General features: G+C 36.2%; 1 protein-coding gene across 2 annotated transcripts in view; it reads right to left on the bottom strand.

Moving 5' to 3' along the window:
• Positions 1-1,308: 1,308 nt before the first annotated feature.
• BMP5 (bone morphogenetic protein 5) overlaps positions 1,309-18,542 on the bottom strand; it is a 49,109-nt gene continuing 31,875 nt past the window's right edge. Inside the window, exons 4-7 of one of the 2 annotated variants that reach the window (XM_070954759.1) lie at positions 10,098-10,295; positions 6,480-6,556; positions 2,827-2,937; positions 1,309-1,458 (exon numbers count right to left, since the gene is read on the bottom strand). In XM_070954759.1, coding sequence (XP_070810860.1) covers positions 1,309-1,458; positions 2,827-2,937; positions 6,480-6,556; positions 10,098-10,295 — 536 coding nt within the window. The remainder of the gene's footprint in view (positions 1,459-2,826; positions 2,938-6,479; positions 6,557-10,097; positions 10,296-18,542) is intronic. The other variant, XM_070954766.1, reaches the window with a different exon arrangement.

Genomic DNA, 18,542 nt, shown 5'->3' with positions numbered 1-18,542 from the left:
TAAATTCCATAATGCCCAGTGGAAATTGAATGCATTTCCATCTCATGATCTCTTGCTTAGAAAGGAGGCTGGTTCATATACTGGTTTCGGTCTAAGAACCACACATTTTGCAGCCGTGTTAGAGATGATGGACCAATCACATCTATCTGAGGTAAGAAGGTTGTACTCTATTTCCCCCCCTCCCTCTCCCAACGCATAAAGTCAGAACTAATTTTGGGCACGGACAACTGGCAGAATGCCCAAAGTTTCATGCCTCCAGGAAGAGCTGCAACCCACAAGCAAAGGGAAGGAGATTATGGTTCCTACGGTTACACTATTATTCTAGAGAAAATAGCCCCAACAATTGTGCGCAATCTTTCAGCCCACTGCATTTAGCTACCATTTGTTTATTTAAACACAGTTCAACTTACTTTACCTAATGGGGCAGAACTTCCAAAAGGAAAATTGTGTTTAGCTAAGCATTTTAAAAAAAACGTTCTCAGTGCTTACTCTAAATAAATAGCCCACCGAAGTTTTCATTGGCACAATGTAGCCAAATGTATTCAATTTCCTTTAACAATATAAAATAGTCACAGGAGTTCTGGATTTTTTACCTTGAGAGGAAGGAGGTGAGGGAGGGAGAGTGGAAAGAGAGTATACAAAAGCTTTATTTTATAAAAATGAAATAAATCTCAGTACGGTTACCAAAAATTTACCTTCGATGTTCTACTACTTATATATAAACCTATATAATAAAGCATTTGAAACGACATTCATATAAAAGGAAGGATATACCTTTAAATAAATAAAAGCTACTATGTACATTATACTGTACATGAAAAGAGATGTGACATCAGTGGGATTAAGTTACCTAATATCCTTATTTTCTCCATTAAAAAAACAAAAAGGAAACTCTTGGCCTTACTCTACATTTTACAGCTAGAATCTAAATTTCTTGTATCTTTTTTTTTTCTTTTAATTTTCTTATCTTCCTAAATAAATCCCCTTTGCAGAGGTTTCTCTTAATGTTAGTTATGGTTTTCTTGCTCTTTGTGACAGGCACATTTCCTTCCCCAGATGCTTACAAACGAAGCCGTACCTAGAGGATGGGGGGGGGAAGTGGCAAGCACCTGGTTGCAGCCTAGTTTGTGGTGTGACAGACACCATATAGGAAGAACTTCAGCTCCAGGATTCTGTTGGAATGAACTGATCCTCTTCTGGGAGAAATATTGTGAAATGGTCACTCCAATTCCTTTACCATCAAAAAAGAAATGTACAAGAATAACTGTATAATTTCCACTTGATGACACTCTGTTTTGCAATTGAATCCTAGTGGCATCCGCATGATCGCACCACCATGTTCCTGTACTTTTTCAAAATAACATTGGAACTGTCATCAAAATAGAGGACAGAGATGGCATTCAGTTTGGTTGGAGCACAACAAGGCTTTGGGACATGGTCAGGAAACATCAAATGGACCTGAAAGTCAAAGACAACAAGATACAATCATTTTACTCATTCAATATCTTTGTAATGACTCCTATAGTGAGCAATAACACACACTTGTTTTGTTTTGTTTTGTTTTGTTTTGTTTTGTTTTGTTTTGTTTTTTGTTTTGTTTTGTTTTGTTTTGTTTTTTGTTTTGTTTTTTGTTTTGTTTTGTTTTGTGTTTTGTTTTGTTTTTGCTGGGAGAGTCACAGTCATATTGTTAAAATGTTTCTGATTTTAATACTTTGCAGTGAAAAGTATATCCTGCTTTTAAAAAGAATATCAACAAACCCCAAAGTTTGTCCTGTGGCTACTTGAAGGTTTAGAGCAGGGGTATCCAATCTTGGCAACTTTAAGACTTGTGGACGACAATTCCCAGAATTCCTCTGCCAGCCATGTCTTCTCTCTCTCCCTCCCTCCCTCCCTCTCTCTCTCTCTCTCTCTCTCTCTCTCTCTCTCTCTCTCTCTCACACACACACACACACACATTTAAACACAACACAGAGATAGAGGTTGGGTGTATAGTGTGTGTGTGTGTGTGTGTGTGTGTGTGTGTGTGTGTGTGTGTGTGTGTATATGTACGGAGAGAAAGAGAGAAAGATTGTATGCTGTAGTAGTTAAGGAGTTGGACTAGTAGTGGGAAGACCCAGGTTGTAGTCCCCCCTTAAGCGTGCAAGCTGGCTTTAAACAAATCTCTCTTTCATAGTTCTAGACTGGAAAGTGAAAAAAAAAAAAATCTACCAACCTCACTGGACCAGTCCCTCACTTTCCACGAATAGTGTTTTATCATGTAATGGGTTGATTTAAAGGAGGAGGAGGAATAATTTACTTTATTTATTTATTTATATTTTGTATTTCTAAACTGACCTTCTCCCTCAGAAAAACAATGTGTTTTTCATAGCTAAAGGGAGAATCCATCCAAAGACTGTGCAGGATAAAGAAAATGGAGTCTGGGGTATCTTGGCCCTAAAATATTATAGAGGGGAAAAAAGTGGAAAGTATAAAAATACAATTTTAAAAATTCATAGGAGCTTCCGAAAGCATCACTGCTTACAGATGGCCTTTCAGAAATACAACACTGTTCTTGGTTTGTGCTTGAAATGAAATGTTAGCACAGCATGCAATACTACTTCTTTTTCTTTAAAGCCCCCTGAGGAAGGAAAAGACATTTGAAAAATAGGACCAAATAGATATTTAAAATGTTCTTCTCTGTATATATAGGATGTTGTATCGCTTGAAAATGAAGCTCCACTGAATCTGTTGACTGATTGACTAATAACTAAATATTTGTATTTATTATTTATAAAATATTTCTAAACATTATATATTTATTGTTTATAAAAACAGATGAAAACATACCAGGGTCTGTACTATGGCATGATTTGTGGCATTCATGTGAGCATTGAGAGGAAATGAACATTCTCCATCACAATAAAATGCAGCATAACCCTCTGGAGCTATAATCCAATCCTATAAAATAAAAATGAAATGTTTAAATGCAAATTTTCCATCTCAGTCATCCCTCAGTTTTGGTTAAAAAAAAAATTACCTGAAAAATGCCTGAAAGTTGAAATTCCACATACTTTCAGACACCAGCTATAATTTTCAGGACTGTATCCTCATGATGAGCTACTGTGCAAAACCTGACATATGTAATATGTACATATGTACATATCTCATATGTATATATGTGAAATCATTCAGGCCATCTGTCCATGTAGTTTTCTTGGCAATAGTAAGAAAGTGACTTTTCATTGCCTTCATCTGGTGTGTTTAGTCAACATCCCAGCCTAGCTTAAAGCCTTCATAATTTCAGATGTCTCCCCATCCAACCAGATCTGAATCTGTTTTGCTTTTTCAAGATCAGCCCAGCCCAGTCAGAACTGTTTCAGTGTTAACATACATATTTGGCAATAGTTAAGAGTCAGTAGTTGACTTCATATATTAAATTTCAGTATATTAGGAAATGTTTTTACTGTAGTTTGTTACTAAACTTCAATTGTTTGGCTTAAAGATAATTCAAACCATAAACCTGAGTATGTAAACCAGTCTGGACTTGCCCATTGCTATAAGCCAACTAGCATAATAAATCTTGGCTTTGTGGCCATCCATAGGAGGCACAGAGGACCATACAACCATGCAGATGGCTAGACCTATAAGAGTGCACACATACCTCACCTTGTAATAACCAGTGTTAAATGGACATTTTAGGATTTTTATCCTTTTGATGTTTAATTGTCATTAGTTTATAATTTTAATAAATTTAATCCTAATTTAATTTTAATGTTAATTTTTACATGTTGCTTTATTTATCAATTATATTGCACTGTAGACTGAAGGCAAAAGCAGAAGGAGATGGCAGAAGATGAGATGGTTAGATAATGAACATGAATTTAGGAAAACTCCAGAAATCAGTGGACAGGGTGTGCTGTGATTCATGGGGTCACAAAGAGTCAGATACGACTTAGCGACTGAACAAGGACAAAAATACCACTCAGAGCTCCTCTTTGAGGGAGATGGGTGGTTTAGAAATATGAAATGTAAGTAAATAAATAATGTGATTAATGTCCTGTGCCTATGAAAGCTAAGTATTGCTCAACTGCTGTGGAGCACAGAGTAAGCTACAATGTTCAAGAGAAAAGTAGCGGCTGTGAAGGGAAGCTTCAGTTTTCCTTTGTCTGTTTGCTGCTTTTACTCTGCAGACTCAGCACCCAAAGAGCAGAAAGTCTCTTGTCCTCTTTTAACATGATAATGTCTAAACTGTATGATAATCCCCAGATTATCATTTGCTCTTTCAAAGTGAGAGCTGGATTTGTTAGGAGAACCATAACGTAGTGAGAATGAGGTGTCTAAGTATGTGAGGTAAAAAGACAGGAAGTATGAACTAGACATAATTAGTCTTCTCTTACTTTTCTTCCTCCTTCTTATCTTTTCATGCTCTTTGTATAACCTTGCCTAACCTAAGGTGACCAGACATCCCGCTTTTGGCGGGACAGTCCCGCTTTTGAGCAATTTGTCCCGCGTCCCGCGGCGTTTTAAAAAAGTCCCGATTTTTCATTCTGCCTCCTGAGTCCTGGCTGCCTCCTGAATCCCCGCTGATGGCTAGAGGGAAAAAAAACTGTTTAAACTCTTGCCGCGGGGCTTCAAAGGGCCGACCTACAGCTGATCAGTGTTAAAAAAAAAATGAGTAGACCCATGCCTGCAAAAATAGAAAAAACAGCCCCTGTTAACAGCTTCTGCTAGGTTAATTAGCTGCAAAAAGCTGCAAAAAGTTCCTGGAGCAGATTTTTTTCCCCCTAGCTATGCTGAAAACAAAGGCGAAAGCGAAAGTAAAGCTGCAACATGACAAAATGAGGCAGAGAGAGATTTCTTTCTTTTTCTTTTTCTTTTTCCTCACCAAAAAAGGTAGGTGCAAAACTGCAAACAATGGGAAATTTAGGGCAAAAGAGGAGAGTTCAAGATTTTAAAACACAAAAGAAAAAAAGCTCTATTTAACTAGGGAATTGTAATAATTGAGATACTATTAATAATTGTATATTGTTTTGAAAGCAGAAATGGTTAAGTTGTGGTTTGGAGGAATATATAGGGGAAATTATTTGGTTTATTATTATTGGTAAATATAATTAATTGATTTGTAAGAAATTGGATTGCATGGAAATAATTGGAATATTCATGTTCATATTGATTAATATACAAAAAAGATAGTTATATAACTAATTGATTTATATTAAAATGTTGAATTTGTATTAAACAACTGTATTACATAATTACATAATTAACCAATGTGAGGATGGATATAAAAATAGATGACAATGGGAAGGGGTATAATATAGAATAGAAGGGGAAAATTGAATTTGATTAAGATTAGAGATGAGGATGAAGGGTAATATTGTTTTTTTTTTAAAAAAAGATGAGGAATAAATATGGCAAAAAGGAAATATAGAAATTGTAAATTTAATTGAAATGACTAAACGCTGTTTAAATTTGTGAACCAGCCAAATATTCTGTTCAAAGAAAATACATTGTATGTTTGTATGTGTGTTTCTAATTATTGCTATTTATTCATATTTGTTCTCTTTTATTCTTTAAAGTTTAACAATTCATTCTTTATCTTAATATCTTTATATTTGCTTGGGGTTGGCTTTCTTCCCTTTCATCTTTTTTATTGTACAGCAATCTTTCTCCTCAAACCTACCACCTCTCTCTTTTCTTTCCTTCTTACTTTCTCTTTCCCCCACCCTCTTTTTCTCCTCCCTACTTCCTCTTCCTTTCTCCTTCCCCTCCTCTCTTCCTCCCTCTCTTACCCTCACTCCTACTCTAATTTCCATTCCTTCATCCCTCTCTATTGCTGTATCCTTTAATGCATATGGACTACTCAGAGGGCTGAAAAAGTTATTTTTGACTGGTCCTCACACTTTTGACCAGTCCTCGAACTTACGACTGTCCTCACATTTTACGTTTTTGCCCTATCTTGTCACCATGGTGAAGAGAAGCAGTTGTGAAATGAGTGACATGGTTGTTAAGAATACTGCACGGGCATAAATATGAGGATGGTCATAAGTGTGAGGACCAGTTAAAAGTGTGAGGACCTGTCAGAAATGACTTTTCAGCCCTCTGAGTAGTCCCTATACACATAGCCATGGCCACCCGGTCACATGACCAGCTAGCCACGCCCACCCAGTCACATGGCCTCCAAGCCACGCCCACACAATAAGCCACGCCCACAATGGTGTCCTTCTTACCAATGTTAAAATCTGTTCACCTTACCCTATACACATAGCCATGGCCACCCGGTCACATGACCAGCTAGCCACGCCCACCCAGTCACATGACCAGCTAGCCACGCCCACCCAGTCACATGACCAGCTAGCCACGCCCACAAAATAAGCCACACCCACAATGTCCCTCTTTACCAATGTTAAAATCTGGTCACCTTAGCCTAACCCAAAAGGTACATTTGTAGATGAAGAGAAGGAAAAGGAGGAGAACAGAAAATGGAATATCATCTCTACCTGCCACCCAAGGTCTCGAAAGCTCACGTAGAGTTCGTGTTTTCTGCAGGCTTGCTTCTGTTCACTTGTATTATAATCTGCGGGGGGAGGGGGGGAAGCACATTACACAATTGTTTATTGTAAGCATTCATTAAACCTATGTTATTTGTTCAGGTTTTAAACATTCAAAAACTCTTTCCTTCAGGAGATATTACTGTCTTGTGTAAAGCATGCTTTGTGCCATTCTGCTCAATGCTGGAATTGATTCGTTAGAGTTTTGTCCTGTCTGGTTTCTTTTGAACAACTGATGGATTGGATCTATGATCTAGTACGTCATACCAATCCCACCCATTCCTTTCCTGGTCCTTTCACAGGAATTATATAGCTGGTGCAGATGATATAAGCATTCTAGCAACGATTCTCCATTTTGGCTACTTTAAGATGAGTGTACTTTAACTTTGCTGGCTGAGGAATTCTGGGAATTGAAGTCCGCACATCTTAAAGTGGCCAAGATTGAGAAACATGTTCTATAGAGTGTAAAATGGTACATATTTTCAGCATTTAATAAGTGGCCATTTTTCAATAATTTCATGGTCTGACTTGATTTCCACCTTACTTTTAAATCAGATGAATTTAGATAAATAAAGCAGAATGGACTTCTTTCTTTGTCTCTCTGCATTATTCCCAAGGAAGGTGAGTGTTCGGGGATATGATATACATTAAAGATAAAATTGCTTTCTGCATGCTGTCCATTGTATCCATTGAGTGCCACCTTTTTGTGACTTTCTGCTCTGTTTTTGTCTTCTCAAATGTTCAGATTATTCCTACTTCCCCTGTACAGAGATAGATTGAAAGAAAACATGCAGCTCTGCAGCTGCCAGTCACTTTTTGGAAAAACTGAATAATATTCATAGCAGTGGAATAATATTGTTCTACACACACTGCTCATCCAGAAGCTCTTCAAAAACCCCGGTCTCCCCCACAAGTCCATTAGGCATTCCCCCTCCCCCAATAAAAGTTTCCTGAAATGGCCCAAAGTATCACTTTGCATTTCTCCACAATCCCAAAAAGACTAAATACAATTTGAAAAGAAATGAGTGTTGTCTAGCTGTGAAAAATATATATATATACATTCCAGCATACTTAATATGGAGCTAGTATCCCATCTCAAGAAAAAATGAAATCCATTTAGACTGCAGGGTTATTCTGAATGCCAGTTTACTAAACTGAAATCCATACTCCTCCTTGCCTTTCTACATGAGGGAAGTATGGGACACTATATTACATTTCATGTAAATGGCTAGGGTGACATTTACTTTATAGAACCTGGTGTGAAAGTTCCAATTTCACTGACTGGGCCTTCAGTGCTGCATTTGCTTATTCTGCTAGGAATCAAAACCATGGGATATTACGGATGAATAAAGTTTGTCCCCAAATAATTTAGGAACTGGAGTTGGTAACTGCCCTCCAGCCCTTTACATAAATCTTTATGGAGCATAAAGAGGGAGGGGGGGACTCTTTGGGGGGAAGAGAAAGAAATCAAATTTGAAACTTGTCAAAATACCCATAGACAAGCAAAGCCTATTTGAGATTGACTAGGAGAAAAGAGGATTAACAAAAAAAAAGACGAGTTTAAATATAATATCAACAAAATATGCACAGATTTAATAATGATTATACTGTTGGGCTTCCATCATAAACACACACTGGGAGGAAATTACATTGAATTATACCATTTCAAAACAGATGTGATTTTTGCTCCATTTATTACTGAAGAAATTCGGGGAATGGTGCAGTTATTTAATGAAATTGGCTGCAATTCTGGCAACTTGGTAAGAAGCATGGCATTGTCACCTGTTATCCTTTGTAGGATATTACAAGAGAAGAGAAATAGGCCAGCAGCACAAGAGAGTAACTAATATAATGTCTGCTTCCAGCCTCTAATGAAATTCTATTGATTTGTTTAAATCTGATGTGGGGGGTTTTTGTATTTAAGCAGTACAATCTACCTGTGAGCAATATGTTCCCCCCCTCATCTGAAGGTATGGCTATGATCTGTACAAGATTCAGAATTCACCTGGAAGACGTTCTTAGGACAACGGTGGTTGAATATTGTCTATTGTATGATGGAATATGTGATTAGAACATATTTGTCAGATGATTCCTAATGGACTTATAGTAGTGTATATTCTATTACAGCACTAGTAACATTGATGGCATAAAGCTGTGGTAAGGATGTTTGTGTCTCCATATAATAGAAACAAGTGTGTTTTTTATATGTGAGATATGTCAACATTGATCCTACAGGCATGGAGCCACCAAGTATGTGGTGCCATCACCGTAGGTAGTGTTTCTAAACAAACAGCTTATCCTTTCTTTCTTTTTTTGTGAACTAATACTTTTTAAATGTTATTTACAAGTACAGTATGTTAGCAGAAGAATGACTCTCATATAAACTTCTTATATATGCCAGTATCATTAACTAAACAGGATATTTGAAATTCTTGTGTATGTTCTTTTCTTTGAAAATAAACACCAGACACAGAGTTTCTTCTCTGCAGAGACCTGATGTAACGTAATGTTCATTGGACTGGAGATTTCCATGCTCAAACATGCAGCTTACTGAGTAACTTTGGACCAGGCTCTGTGTTTCATCCCAAAGCATCCCACAGTGCTGTTTATTGAAAATATAAAATTAAGACAATCTTCTATGTTTGCCACTTGAGGAAAGGTAGAACATAAATACAAAGAATGAGAACGGGCATAACATGACTTTGAAACATTGTTACCTACTGTATAAAATAATTCGTTTTTCCATCTCTTCAACATAAATCAGTGGGATTTTAAATACCCAGCTTTTACTGACATGTCTAGAATTTTTCCAGAAACAAGCAGAAAACCCTAAAGTATTCAAGCCATTTGAGAAATATATGTAAGATATGCTGCTACAACATGTCTATGCATTTTACTTGAATTGTGTGCCTTAAGGCATCGCGGGAAGATGCAACCTAGGTACATTCTTTCAAAAATAACTTCTGCAATGAAAGCCTCACCAGAAAGGTGATTTAGGATAGGGCTATGTTATTGCAGGTAAAATGGTACAGTGTGTGTTGACACACTGTCCTGCAGATAAATGAAGTCCTAGTTCCCAGAAATAAAAACACCATAGAGAAAGCTAGGGCAGAAATTCTCCTGACGCTCTAGCTTTCTCTTTGGAAAAATTACTTTTTTTCATGGAGGGGTATTTAATCATGTCAGCTGCCAGAAATTAAATTAAATTTCTTATGAATTTTTTTCTGCTGCAAGGGAAAGGCATGCCAGTCATCCAATCTATTAAAGAGCCAACACATACAAACAATATATGCAGAAATCAAGAAGGATGTGGGCGACTTTTGTTACATAATGCAATCCTTAAATTTTTATCATATGTTCAATTCTACCGGATGAATTGGAATAACATGGGTGGAAAATGTAACTTGGTCCACAAAGATGAGATCAGTTGACTCTAGGCATCTGAACTATTAATTAAACCAACTCTGAGCTAATCATCTAGAATTAGAGCTTCTCTGAAGAAAATTATTATGATGGCCTCTTAAATAGGACAGTGTTCCATAAAACAGGGTACCTTGTCACTCTTACCTGCAACCCCTGACATTCTTGAAGTATTTTGTGAGTTGCTGGACTTGCTGCGATTCTGATTTTTTTTCTTAGGGTTGGCAGCTCGGACAGATCGAAAAAGGACTTCACTTGCTTTAAAGAAGGCAACCATGAATGGTTGCTTTGACTGAGGACCATGCCTGCCTATAAGACCAGCTGCTTTCACACTGATACTACGACCTACAAAATAAAGAGATATAAAATTAGCTACCATTAAACAAAATCCATATAGCGGGTGGATAATATTCTAGATAAGGTGTGGGTCTATAGAGTAGCATATTTTGTGGATATTACAGTACCAGAAGTATGTAATGTTTCTGCCTATAGTTCCACATTATGGTGACAAAGACATTAGCTGATCAAAAAGCTCAGATCATCCTGTTTTTACAAACTGGGAAAAATAAATTGAGAATCCTGTATGCCCAAATCGCCCCCAAGAGAAATAAGAAATGGAGGTAGTGTGTATATATTTACATTTCAAGACATAAATATTTCCCAGGCATTACTCATTTTTTGTCAGGATTTTGAAGTTCAGGTACAGCTGAGGCTTCAGTCTTTCAAGGAATAATATATAATTGAGGGTGAAATATGACATGATCGACTCTGATTTTAATCCCGAGGGATCTGCGTATTTCTTTATTATATTTGTTTAGTTGAGACTGAATAGCCACTTTGTCGGATTAGAGACTCTCCTCCCGGGCATGTGTGTGGGGCAGAGGGGGAGGGGTGGAAGTGTGGAAAAAGAAAGAAAAAGTTGAAAAGGGAAAGTCTGAATGTAGACGCTGAAGTTGTATCCATCTGAATGTTGAACAAACAAACAAAAAGAAAGAAAAAGTTGAAAAGGGAAAGTCCGAATGTAGATGCTGAAGTTGTATCCATCCGAATGTTGAACAAACAACACCCAGGCTCTTAACAAAATTTATTTTGGCATCTTAAAGAATTGTGTGTCTCCCAATAATATGCAAAACCTTCAGAAAGTGAGACAGTGTCATATGAAGCTAGGCAGCTGTACAGGGAGAAGAATTATCATGGCCCAGCCTTTAAATAGTAATGTGTTAGTAAATAAATACTGAACTGAGTTCTTCTAGGACAGTGATGGCTAATCTTTTTGCCATTGCATGCCAAAAGCAGGAGGAGCGTGAGGGGGTCATGCGCGCGCATGCCCATACCCATAATTCAATGTGCCCCATCCCCCGTGCATGCGCACGCGACCCCCCCTGCTCTCCCCGCTTTTGGCATGCGATGGCACAATGGGCCCGGTAAGCCCATTTTTCGCTCTTCCCAGGCTCCAGAGGTTTTCTAGGAGCCTTGGGAGGGTGAAATCGACCTTCCCCACCCCACCCCCGGAGGCCCTCTGGAGGCCAGAAACAGTTGAGGTAGAGCAATGCTTACATGCCCACCAATATAGCTCCACGTGCCACATGTGCCATAGGTTCGCCATCACAGTTCTAGGAGCAGCAACTCTCAGTAGAATTCTTCTGACCGATTGTTGGATCAATGAAAGAACAACTTTGAATGAAGAAGCCTATATCCTTTCAACTATGTCATGCTCTCAAGCTTGTTCTTAATTGGGTATGTCTAGTTTAATGAAAAGAAGAACTAGGGGTGACATGATAGCAGTGTTTCAATATCTAAGGAACTGCCACAAAGAAGAGGCACAACCTATTCTCCAAAGCACCTGAAGATAGGATAAGAAGCAATGTATGGAACATAATCAAGGAGAGAACCAACCTAGAACTAAGAAGAAATTTCCTGACAGTGAGATCAGTTAATTAGTGGAACAATGTGCCTCTAGAAATTGTGAGTGCTCCAACACAGGAGGTTTTTAAGGAGAGATCAGACAAGCATTTATCTGAAATGGTATAGGGTTTCCTGCTTGAGCAGGAGGTTGGGCTAGAAGACCTCCAAGGTCCCTTCCAACTCTATTATTCTATTATTCTGTTATTTTGTTCTGTTATTCTGTTGTTTTGTTATTCTGTTCTCACTTACTTACTAAGAAAGAACTTACTAACAGTCCTAGGAGCAAGCCTTACTCAACTTAGCCCTATGCTTCCCTTTTTAAAAGCAGATTTACGGCGGCTCTTTGCCAGGGCTTGTATTTTTGAGAGAAACATCTATCATGAGCATCAATGAAAGAGGCAGTTTGATTTGCGGTTAAAGCAGTTTCCATTCTACTTCCACTGTAACAAATGCATTAATTCAGCTCTTTCCTGGCAGTCCTTTCACAGGGAGACAGGGAGAGATTAGAAGTCTCAGCCAAATACCATACCTTGAATTGACCCACTTCAGTATATAAACACTTTTACAGTGTGTTTATTCAGATGTAGCACTTTAAATTGGGTTAAGATGTATCTAATGACAGATAACTGGGAAAGGATTTTTTTAAAAAATGAAACTTAAATTAAATTTAGGAGCAGAATAACGAAGCACATATTCAGACAATTGTTAATTTGAGGGAACAAGGGAAATTCTGCAAAGGATGAAAGATAAAGGTTGGTGTGTAGGACTGTGCACTGGATGCTTAGACACTGAATAATTGCATTCATTTTTGGCTCCTTCCCTCCATTTTTGTTTTCTTTTGGTGCAGGTTCAGTTTTAAAAAGTCATAATTGGTACCCTGATCAACACACTTTTCAATACAGAAAACCAGTAGAAAACTACACTGTGATTACTCAGTGGCATTCTTATTAGTAAAACAATTTTGAGTTCTAGGAATCCATAAATGAGGGGTTGCCTAACACTGCTATAAAAAAAAATCAACGTTTTCCCAGAAGAGTTCTTAGAAAATAGAGTAAATATATGAGCAATGTTAAGTACTCTAAATTTATTAACGTATATATTGTGCGATAGGCAAAAACAAGGAATAAAAATCCTTTAATGTAATGCAAACTCCCTTTAAAATAATACTGGGTTAGCAATAAGATAACAACGAAGATCCTACAAGTCATAGTTTATATAAATCCTTGAGATACATAGAGGTACTCTTAAACAGCCATTAAATATGAAGCAATTTATGTGGCTCTCTATCTTGTGTTTACTTGGTCGTTTGAAAACTCAAGGTAGACAGAGATTTTTTTTAAATTCCTTGCTTTACAATTATATCCAAGGCTTCTATTTTAATTTTGAGTGTGTGTTTTATGAATGTGGGAATAGAAATATACTCACTTTCTATGAAGTGAGTATAGAAGACCCTCAACAGCTGGTGAGAGAAGAGGAACAAAATAGTCAGAAGATAGATGAGAAATCAGAAGGAGTGGTAGAGGAGACAAATCAAATAAGCTACAAGAAAACAAAAACAATGAAAAGACAATAAAAATAAAATCTAATCAAATAGATAATTCCTTAAAAGCTTACATTAGCACAGAGGGGAAAAAAGAAGACTTCCCAAAAATAATGAAAGGGTTATGTATGGGCATCCAAATGATGCAGCAGAAGGAGATAAGGGATAAGGCAGAGGGAACATTCAGTCTATATAAAAATATTAGAAAGAAATATAGGATCCCAAGAGAGAAATATAAAAGAATCACCAAAAAGTCAATAAATGATGACATTCTAAAAAGGCTGAGAGATGACGGATAGAGACATAATAACTTGTAATAATGTAATTGTATTAAAAACTAATAGAAACAAATAGAAAGTATAAACTGGGGAAATAGTAACATATATATATAGATATATAATAAAATTTATTATAACCATTAAATATATTAAGGTTAGGAGGTGGAAGATTGTGATTAGGCATATTTAAATGTATTATTATGATTAACAGTGTGCAAAAAATATAATGGAATTTATAGCTTTTAAAGAGTACAAATTCAGGGGACTCAGAGATATAATCCCAGGACTGATTAAATTTTATTAATAAATGGTTTTATTGGTGTTTATAGAAAACTGAAATATCGGAAATATGGTGGAATTTGAGTAATATTTAAAATATTAAAATATTGGGGACTTAACAGGGGTCAACAAATACATTGTATGAAGAAATGTAATGGATGTTGAAATATAATTTTGGAGAAAGTGATAAAGAATTATAAAGAGAGAACAGTACTGTTTGTGGGGGAGAAAAAATAAATACAAATTGGGGGAAAGTATTATACATATTGATATATAAAAGAATATATTATAATTATAATGAGCATGTTAAGGTTAGAAGTTGGAAGATTAAAACTATGTATATGTAATTGAATTATTATTGTTAGCACTGTGTAAAAAGTGTATTGACCCAGTCATTACATTGTCCGCAAAATATGTTGGTTGTTAAAGGAAAACTGTAAATAAAACATATACCCAAAAAATGGTTACTTCTTGCACATTTGAAATGGAGTCCAGAAGAACAGGAGCTACTAATACAATCTATGATTTCTCATGACTGAAAAGCTCTCCAGATAGTAAAAGCCAGAAACATGTAGATGAGTGGGAAGGCAGAGTGGGAAGATTTTGGAGGACTTTGAGATCAATGGAATAATTCTGGTTTAAATACTGTAGTAGTTTTGCTGTAAAGACTTATCACTCTGAGTTATATAATTCTGAATTTACTTTCGTCTACAGTTGTTGGGATTTATTTCCACATATACAGACATGCCCGTGCCTAAGTGAATAGAGTAAAATATAAAGGGAAACTTGTCCACCTAAAGTGGGTGAAGGGACAGATTATATGGATTGGACATTGTACCTTTATACCTTCTCATATCCCAAATTTCCATGTGAAATGAGGACTGCGTGAAACCATACCTCATTTCTATGCCTGCCTCAAAGTCTCACACATGAACCCATACTGAGAATTAATTCACTTTGGATTAAAAGAAGAAAAAAAAGCTAATCATAACTATTGCCAAAACTGGATTTTTTTTAAAAAAAAAATAGGCAGTTTTTCCTCTCTGAAGCCAGAATTACATTACATTAATGTGACAGAGTTGTTTTGTGGTTTTATCCGTACATGTTGACAATGAAATTTCAAAAGCTATGTAATGTAATCCTTCTGAAAGATTTATGAACTTTCAGAATGTTTTACTGTACACATTCTTTCAGTACAGCAAGATATATTGTTCAAAACGTAAAAACATTGCAATCATGTCACAAAATCCACTTTTCAATGTAATATACTTCCACTGTGAATGAAGTGTTATAAGGTTTCTTTTGATTCCAATTGGACTTCATTGTAATAATCATACAGATATAATGGCGCAGGGAATAAATATGATCCCTTCATAATTATTTTATTACAGAAACAAAAAGAGGTACAACTCTTTGAAACAGATAGACTTCTTTTCAAAGTTGAAATGTTGCTGCCTTCTGTATTAGAAGTGTTCTATCTCAGTGTGGTCTTTTACCAAACACACTAAACTTTCTGGTGTATGATATCAAGTTAGGTCTCATATCCCCATAATTATTTCTTATATGAACTGCAGTATTTGTATTCTGTCCTCTATATTAAGAAAATCAGAATGTCTTGGGCTATGTCTTTGAATGTTTAAACATGATTTCATATATAGGTAGTCCTTGCTTAAAAAAAGTACTTAGGACCAGAATTTCCATTGCTAAGCGATGATGTTGTGAAGTAGATGCTATGCTCCTTAACAATGGTAATTCAAGCAGTCCCAGTTATTGTCGTTAAGTGAATCATCATGGGTTGTTAAGCAAGAGCCTCACATAATTGCAATTTCCAACTACCAGCTGACTTCCCTATTGACTTTGCTTCTAGGAAGCTGGTAGAGAGAAGGCTGTAAATTGCAATTGCATGACCACAAGGCACTATGACAACTGGAAATCTGAGCTAATCACATGATTGCAGGGGTGCTGCGATGGCTGGAATTTTGAGGATTGTTCATAAGTACCACTTTTGCAGCGCAGTTGAAAGTTCAAACTGAATGAGTGGTTGCTAAATGAGGACTACCAAGTCAGAAATATATTTAACAGGGCTGGAAAGTATTTCTATATATAAAAATGAGAAAGATAAAATGGCAATTTGGTCGGATATGATAAATAGACTCAAAATGGAAGAATACACACACTGGTAGTTTTTTAAAAAAAAATACATAATATTAATTATTAGTAGGGACAATACAGTATGCAGAAATAGAAAGCTATAAACCAAATAAAACAAATAACAAGACACAACTATCAGACTTAACAATCCACAAATTTCTTAAGGTGGTGCCTTGCACGTAAATCACTACTGGGTGAGAGGCCAGACGGAAAACTAAAATCTCATAGTAAGAGCATTCCCCAGGGAAACTGATACAATTTTAGCTATTTTCCCCCTAGTGACTTATACTATTTTCATCACTTAGCCATCACTGAAGTGATATAAAGCCTGTCCTCATGAATATTACTTTGACAGATAGAAATTGGAAGAATGTACCCCGTTTCCCTCAAAATAAGACATCCCCTGATAATAAGCCCAGTCGGGCTTTTGAGCGCATGGCAATAAGGCCAAGCGCTTATTTCAGGGTTAAAAAAATATATAAGACAAGGTTGTATTTTTGGGGAAACACAGGAGATGATACCATAAGTCACTTGTGAGAAATGACCATCCAGACAATTTTAAATGCTTATGCCATAGATACAGTTCACGTACTTTGAAACTCAGAGCCAAATCTGATCCAACATGCTAATATCTATAATTAGATGTAGTTTTTCTTTTATTGTTTGTTTTAAGGTGAAGGATTGGGAGGGGAGGGGATGGACCAAGAGAAGGAGAATTCAGACTGGATCTCTAGGAAGAATTACTCCTTCCAAATCCCATTTTCCCAATGAATGCCCTACCTTTCCTATCTACCCATAGCGTCTTTGTGGTGAGATGAGTGATAGATAGATAGATAGATAGATAGATAGATAGATAGATAGATAGATAGATAGATAGATAGATACACCGAGGAAAATCTTACCGATGCATGTGAGATTCTCATTATAAAAACCAGACAGTAGTGATTTTTATAAGAAAATAATAGAGACAGCCTAATTCCTCAACCACCATCAAGCTCATAATCAGATTCCAGTCTATCCCTTGCATCCTTTTAGAAAAATGTGTACATTTCTCACTGTCTAATTTCCTTTGGGCCCTGGCTATACAAATTAAATCTGGGGCCTACAGCTATAGTATTAAAAGAAATAAATCCATTATTAACTATTAGAAATTAATCTAACATTTGTATGTGTTTAACCTACAATCTAGGAGGAGATGGAAATATAGAAAATGTAGCATAAAAATCAGATTTCTTTCTTTTTCTTTTTAAATCATTCATTACAGCATAGGTGCTAAAACAATGGGACTATATCAAAAGCTGCACATGGAGAAAATAATACAAGTGGCTTTTTCTACATCTGCATATATTTTAACACTTCCATTCATCAGCTGACCTCTCACCTTCTGTATCAGTTGGAAGTGATGGTTTCTCCTGTAAAATCACAACTCCCTTCAGTCTAAAATGTACACTATAATAGAACCCAGTGGACCACTACAAAGATATACGCAGACATTTAGAAAAGAAAATTAGAAAAAACATGATCCTTTTTTAATTTAGCACAGCCCTAGGGAAACAATAAGTTATATGTTGACAGACTCCATATGTGTTATGTTGCTCTTTAGACCTACAATTCAATATAAAATGTGTTTTTAGCAGAAAATCAGCCATATTTCATGCAGAAATGATGCCTCTGATACCAAATTCCATTTTCAAAGGAAAAATAATGGATTCCAATATCACGTTGCCTTGTTTTTTGTTTTCATCAAGAAAGAAATGCAAAACTATGATGAGCAGGTACATTTTTCATACTCTTGTTTTATTTTCTACATCTTTTCCAACATACTGCAATTTCAAACAAGCTTTTTATCCCTTTTATCTCTTTTAAAATTAAAAATCACAGACCAATTAAAATCCAAAAGGAACGTATTTTAATTCAACAAGAGGATTCAAGCCAGCCTCATAATCAACTAAGTAAAACAAGGTCTAGGGTGTTGGAAGCACTAAAGCTAGGAGAAATAGTTCTTGGGTTTTGTTCCTGGCACGTTGCAAGTTAATCAGAATTATACTAGCATGACAAACAAAGGCGCAGATTACATTGTATGGAGCTTGAGCACATGCTTGTGAAAATCAGCACTATTTAATTCTGCAAACATTAGATATATCTCAGTAGAATCTGGTTCTGTGTTTCTTATGTTATTTTAATCACTAATAGAAAATTTGTTCAAAGATTATCTATTCATTTTTCTTAAACATTTACACCTACTTATTATCCTACAGATCTCAGGATCTGCTTTAATCCATAAATCACAGAGGATAAAACGCTCACATAAAATAAAAATAAATGATTGCTTAAAAGATTAAAGAGCAATAGCCGTAATACAATACTAGACAATTTTGGGAGGACCAATGGCCCTCAATACTGAATGCTTGAGTAAAACCAAGTATTTCCCTGGTGCTA

This window comes from Pituophis catenifer, unplaced genomic scaffold, assembly GCF_029215685.1.
Source record: "Pituophis catenifer annectens isolate HBS135680 unplaced genomic scaffold, rPitCat1.0.hap2 SCAF_1, whole genome shotgun sequence".
In the NCBI taxonomy this organism is placed as follows: Eukaryota; Metazoa; Chordata; class Lepidosauria; order Squamata; family Colubridae; genus Pituophis; species Pituophis catenifer.
The sequence above is the reverse complement of the archived record's forward strand: the minus strand, read 5'-3'. Positions and strand labels throughout refer to the sequence as shown.